The 6,950-nt window shown below is 36.0% G+C and overlaps 1 protein-coding gene across 1 annotated transcript; it reads left to right on the top strand.

Annotated features, from left to right (window-relative positions):
* The first annotated feature begins 2,303 nt into the window (after positions 1–2,303).
* On the top strand, positions 2,304–4,446 carry LOC110799263 (transcription factor TCP14). The gene has a single exon (XM_022004496.2). The coding sequence runs from the start codon at positions 2,622–2,624 to the stop codon at positions 3,987–3,989; it is 1,368 nt and encodes a 455-aa protein (XP_021860188.1). The 5' UTR covers positions 2,304–2,621; the 3' UTR covers positions 3,990–4,446.
* The last annotated feature ends 2,504 nt before the right edge of the window (positions 4,447–6,950 follow it).

Below are 6,950 nucleotides of genomic sequence, written 5' to 3'. Positions count from 1 at the left end.
GGGATATTATATCTATATTATTTAATTTTTGTAATTATCTCTGGGATATTCTCTCTTTTTCCCATACATTATTATTATTATTATTATTATTATTATTATTATTATTGTTATTATTACAGTATTATTTTACATTAGCATGTCTGCATGTGGGAGTAAACAGTTGAAGCCTGCCAAAGTTTTTAATCACTTTTTATTTTCACTTGATCCAACCATGCAAAATTGTCATCTATGACAACTCCACTTTCACATTTCTTTTTCTTTTCGTTAAAAAATTATTTTTTTAATAATTTAGTAGAATTTAACTATTTTTGTCCTTTTATTTGAAAAGGATATAACTAAGAATTTAATAATACTTTCTTCTTATTATTGGAGTATTATTTATTTATTTATATTATTATTTGTATTATTATTATATTATTAATGAAATGAGTTGAGCAATGGCAATACATCATATTTATATAGCAAAATGATCTTATTCCTATATTGTAGGAGAACTAAGTACATGAACTAGACGACAAGTTCTTTAATTAATTAGAGCATTAATTTGTTCTTAATGTTATACCTACTGGTCAAAGGATCAAAGGTAAAAGTCTTTTTGCCTAATTAAATCATTTGACTGATTAACTACATAAACTGATCGACACTATCTACGTTCATCCCGTCTTAGTTTGCTAACTGTATAAATAATAAGTAGAACTTTAAAAGAAAGCGACTTACGTGGACTTTGGCGATAGCTTAATTAGTCAGAGTAGCTTATGTACAACACCAACTACTAATGAACTTCAAAGCTTAATTAAGTGAGATAAATACGAGAAATTAATTAAACCTATCCCCCACCCTACTTAGTCAAAGCATCCCAAGAAAGGTACATAAAAGGATCAGAATTAGTACTAGCAATCAAGCTAGTCATGTCCTTTAGTTTGATCAATAAGAAAAGCCAAAATCATAACTTTTAAGATTTAGAGAATTAGGGAAGGGTTAACATCTAATGTTGGGTTTTGTTTTTGCTAATAATCAGGTAGGGTATACCTTAACATACTTAAACAAAACTACCCCAAATAATATGGGCAACTTCCCCCTCCTCCCTTTAAAATCACCTGAGGGTGGACTGTGGAGGCCCAATAAGGCCCAGAAACCTGGAAGTGGGCATAAGTTAGAGAGAGAAAGTGAGAGGAGAGAGAAAGAGGGGGGAATCCCAATCCCAAGGTCCTACACCAACAAAGGTGCAGAACAAAGGAGAAAGGGCCAAAGGCAGATTGAAATGATTACTTGAATGGAGAATGGGCCCACCTTATATAATCTTTCCATTTTTTATTTTTACTTTTTTAAAATTTTATTACTTGACTTAGGAATGGGCCCCATTACCATTCCCTTACCCGGCCACCATTGTCTTTATGGATTGAATGATAAAAAGAGCACCTCACGTGGAGTCTGAACCAAAGGGCCTGTCCAACCACAATATAAAGGATACCCTTCCCTGATTACCTTACCATTCCCCCTATTTCAATTCTTTTCAAATTATGGAAAAAAAATAAAAAAAAATTACCCTCATTACAATAAAAATTCTCATTCTTACTGTCTCAAATTCTCGGGAGTCATTGTATTTTGACTTGTCAAACATGTTAGTCGGATCGGATTATAAAATTTATTTTCGGGTTGGATTAGTTCGGGCAGGTCGCTTTAGCGTTTGGGAATACAAATACTTGTTTAAGAGTCATAAATTTTGGGTTTGGGTTGACCTATTGATGTGAGAAATTTTAAAATGCGCATTATATTTTCATTAATTTGTATAATAAATATATAAAAATGAGCACAAATTATCAAAATTTCATACACGAGTTTATATTTAGTCAAACTCAACCATAAAATAACGTATAATTCAAATCAAAATCATATTATACCCAACAATAGTAACAACGACGTGTTTATGATCCTTAAAATTTCTTATAATCTCATTTGTTATTATAAATACAACTATTTTCAATCGATCGGGTAAGTAACGGGTTCTTTCGAGTTATGACTTATTACTTTCCAGGTTGTCCGGGTTCGAATAAAATTGAATTATGGGTCAAAAAATCTTGCTCAACGTCCAATGTTTTCAGGTCGGATTTCAAGTTGGATTTATTTTTGACATATTTTTTTTATTTCATCCAAGGGGGCTATTTCAATAGTCCACCTGTTTTTTCATTATTTGAAAATGAATTAAATTTGATAAAAGGGGAAAAAATAAGTCCATACCAAACAACAAATAAAGCAATTTCCTTTGTAAAATATTTTGCTTTTTAAAGCTCACCCTCCATAATTCCCACTCATTATCTTTGCTCCTTAAAGCTTCCTCCCTTCCTTATCTTCCTATATCTCTCTATCATCATCATCTCTTTCTCTCTCTATCCTTCTCCCTTCCAACCTTACCTCACTCACCTCCAATTCTCAAACAAAACCACTTGTAATCTTAGACATAGAAAGAGAAATAGAGATAGATATATAATCTATGAGATCCCATTAGTCCCACCATTGCACAGGAATTATACTATAACCTAAAAAAAATAAGAGTGTGTGTGTTGTGTGAGTGTGTAGTTTGAGCTAGTATTTATCTTCATTTTGGTACAACAAAAAACAAAATGGATGGAGATCACCAGCAGCAGCAACAACAACAGCAACACCATCATCATCTCGAATTCCACAACCACCACCGCCCCAACTTCCCGTTTCAGTTGTTAGAGAAGAAGGAAGAAGAAGCGTGTTCAAGTTCGACACCGTTTAACGCTTCTCTTGCAATAACACCTTCTGGTCCCGGCCCGTCTACTTCAGCTGGGCCTCCCCAGATTACCCAGCCCCCAGGTGGAGGTGGGGAATCGTCTTCGGGGCCAAACTCAAAGAAGTTGGCCCCAAAGCGGACCTCCACCAAGGATCGACACACGAAAGTAGACGGGCGGGGCCGGAGGATCCGGATGCCAGCGTTATGCGCTGCCCGGGTCTTCCAACTTACTAGGGAGTTAGGGCATAAATCTGATGGTGAGACAATAGAGTGGCTTCTACAACAAGCTGAGCCAGCTGTGATTGCTGCCACGGGTACGGGTACTATCCCTGCCAATTTTACATCCCTTAATATCTCCCTACGAAGTTCGGGTTCTTCTCTTTCAGTACCATCCCAGCTCCGGTCTTCTTCGTCATATTTCAGCCCCAATTTCACCACCGCCGCCTCCGCCTCTCGACGTAACTTCTTCGCCGGCATTGGTCTATCCTCCGACACTTCGCCGTCTTCCGCGCTCCTGAATTTTCAGACGGCTACTTTGAATTTAAACCCGGGGTTATTACAAGCAAAGCAAGAATGTGCTACTAGTACTAGTCACCCACATCATCATCAACACCACCACAACAACAGCAACGACGCCGGAAGTCCGAACAGTAATAATAATAACAACAGTCAGAACAATAGTAATAATAATAATCAGCTTGATCTTTCGGAGGCGGCAGACGACGGCGGAGGAGGTAGAAAGCGGAGACTAGAAGGGGAATACGGGGCGGCAGCAGCGGCGGGAGCGGGTGGATACGGGCAGTACCCGAATTTTTGGATGGTTACTAACGGAGGGAATCAAGGAGCTGCAGCTGCTGCAGTAATGAGCGGAGACCCAATTTGGACAATTCCGTCGGTGAATAATAGTGCTGCTGCGGGGTTGTATAGAGGTTCTGTTCCTAGTGGGTTACACTTTATGAATTTTGCTGCCCCAATGACACTATTGCCTAGTCAACAACTAGGCCCCACCATGAGTTCGGGGGCAGGTAACGGAGGTGGTGGTGGAGGAGGTGGTGGTCATAATACTATGAGTCCTGGTGAACAGGCTCAGCATCTGGGCTTGCTCACCGGACTCAACCCTTACCGGAACGTACAACAAGGAGGAGGAATGTCCGACTCACAAGCGAGCGGGTCCCACTCCCATCATGGCGACGACCGACACGATACAACGAGTCATAGTCATCATTCTTAAGAGATCGATCGAGAGCCACACTTGAGGGTTTTATTTTTTGTGTGATGATAAACAACTCTAAGTATACCAAATCGTTACTGTTTCGTTTCCGCTTTCCGTTTCTAGTACCACCACTATACAAGTGATATAAGTCTGCCACCACCGCCGGGAATGAAATTTGTGTAGCTATTAATTTGATGTGTAGCACACACGTGAGGTTTGATTTTATTTTTTGATCTTTTATTTTTTTGTCAAATTAATTATTTGAGGTTTTGATTTTTGATTTTTTTTTTTGAAGTGTGATTAATATGATGAGAGGATTAGGGTTTGATAAGAAGGCAAAATATTTAACATTTGGCCTTTTTTTTATTTTTTTTATGTCCCTTTTGTTGTGACTTGTGAGTGACTATGTTTTTAATTTTTTCTACTTTATATTTTGCCCAAGGGAGAAAAAATTAAAAAAAATTATCCCTCCTAATTCATGTGTTTTCTTTTTGACCCCTCCACAACCAAAATAGTAATCATTATCTGTGCAATTCTTTCTAAAGGAAAACTTTGTAATTTTTGGCTTTTTTATTAATTTGATGAAGATGACATATCTCCAATTATGCCTATTTCCAAATGGAGCTAAAATTCCAATTCATGAGCCTTTAACTTCACTACTTTTAGAATCCCCAAAACACCCCATTCCTCTAATATAATTTACTTTGTAGTATGAGTACTTATTTACTATCTGTTTGAGATCGAGTATCATATACTTCCTCCGTTGTACTTCGTATTACACAAAATATTTCATTTAAATTGTCGATTCACTAATGTCCGTTCAATGTTTATTATTAAAGTGTTAATACTAGCTTGTTAGTTTTGATGTATTAAATGATATCTACTGGAAAAATTAGTACATAATTACCTGAAAGGTAAGGAGTTTCTTCGTATCACAAACTAATACTCCGTACTATGCAATCGTTTTCTAGCAACGTTCATTTAGTAAAATTAAATTTTGAAATTTATTGTACAACCTTCTCCTATGATATACTTCATTACGATTTCATCAACCGACTACATTGGTACGATGGAGATGTAAGATTTGGAACAAATTAAAGGGTAGCTTTGACATCATTTTCAAAAATTGTACATAGTACAAAAGTTTCCCTAAATACATTAGTACGCGCGTAAAAAAAGCTTTGACCAATGAATATACTACTACAAAAAGTTGTACTCGGTATGCTAGATTGCTAACCCTGATTTCGAGTAAGGTCAATCTCTAGGTTATCGAAATTAAGAAACGTTCTCTTCACCTTAAAATAAAATAAGTTTTAGGACTTATAAGTTCAGATAAGTTGCAATCTCATGTTATTAAGGATATTTGGTTTTGAGCTTGATTCTTAATGGCATGTGTTTGGTTCATATCACAGATGAATTTTTTTCTCCTCTTCTTTGATACCTATAGTATAAATGTATGAGTCAAACTCACCTCCCTCTAACTCTAGGTTTCTAAACCTCATACTTTGAGGGTTTGAGGTATGAGTTTTTGAAGCTCTTAAAATTACCAACCAAACAAATGGTATAGGTTTAAAATGGACTAAACTCATACCTCATACATAGACATCGCAAACTAAACACACCATAACTTCAATCAAGTCCTATAAATTTATTCTCTCAAGTATCTCTTAAATTAATTAGATCTGGTCACGTTTAATGAGTACATTTCAATCAGGTATTATCAGGTCAGTCAAGTTTAATATACTTAGTTCGGATGAGTTTAGGTATCATCTACTCCCTCCGTCCCTTAATACTCAAACCGGTGCGGAATTTAAGACACTTGAATTAACTTATTAACGGGTGTTAGTTGATTGTGGCGTATTTATTTAATATAGTTAGTGGGAAATGTGTAAGGGGTGTGAATTTTTTAATGATTTTTTTATAGGGAGTAGGGGTGTAGGTTTGTTAGTAGGTAAGTGTGAAAAATAATATAATAATGATAAGGATTTCCATTTATAGAAACGGTGCAAGTATTGGTCCGAAAAGGAAAGCGATGCGAGTATTAAGGGACGGAGGGAGTATCAAAAAGAACATACCGGTATATTTTCTCTATTTCTTATTTGATGACACAATAATATCACCTATCATGTGTGATCTTACGGAGTATTAGATTCGTCTTAATGACTATTTACTAAATATCAATTTTTATATTTTTTTTTCTTATTCATAATTGAACTGAAGTTATTAATGTTTAAAATCGTGAATTGCAAACGTGCCTAAAAAATTACTCCGTATGTCATTTAAAACAGAATTGAAGAAGTATATTCTTACTCTTAATAATACGATACACTCGAATGTACAATGAAACGTGATGATGGGCCATCAAATCCTTTCAATCTACGAAGAATTAAGGTAAAAGAAATCTAGGAACAGTAACATACCGTTGTCATGAAAATTATTACTGCAAAGTTTCTCAAAATCAGGAGTAAATTAAATTACTGTAAATCAATCAGTCACACGTTTACAGCTCCCTCCCATGATGAATGATGAACAATGAACAAAGAGGAGAGAGAAAGAGATGTCCATCTTTTTTCCAGAAAAGGGTAAATAGGACTGGGGAAGAGGGAGAGTGGGACCCACAAGGCTTATCAGTTTCCAGGTATTGCTCAGGTGGTGAGACCCAGCTGCTGGTCATCGTCTATACCACCAATGTACATTGTCACTGACAAACAGGTGGATCATTCTTCCTCCCTTTTTATTAATTCCTTTCCCTTTTTTTTGTTATTTTAAATTAGTTTTTGTTATTTTAAAGTAAAAGAAAATTACTTTTTTTGGTTATTTTTTGGGGGAAAAAGTGAGTAAAAATATGATTTGGGTTTTGCTGGCACAATTAGATTATTCAGTGGTGGGTTTAAAATTGACCCTACTATTGTGGGCCCCCGATACATTGATCTGCACCATCAATTTTGCGGGCCATCTATTCATGGGCTCACTGAATGA

Source organism: Spinacia oleracea, chromosome 5 (assembly GCF_020520425.1).
Source record: "Spinacia oleracea cultivar Varoflay chromosome 5, BTI_SOV_V1, whole genome shotgun sequence".
NCBI lineage: Eukaryota > Viridiplantae > Streptophyta > Magnoliopsida > Caryophyllales > Amaranthaceae > Spinacia > Spinacia oleracea.
Note: the sequence above shows the minus strand (reverse complement) of the source record. Positions and strands in the feature narration are given on the sequence as shown.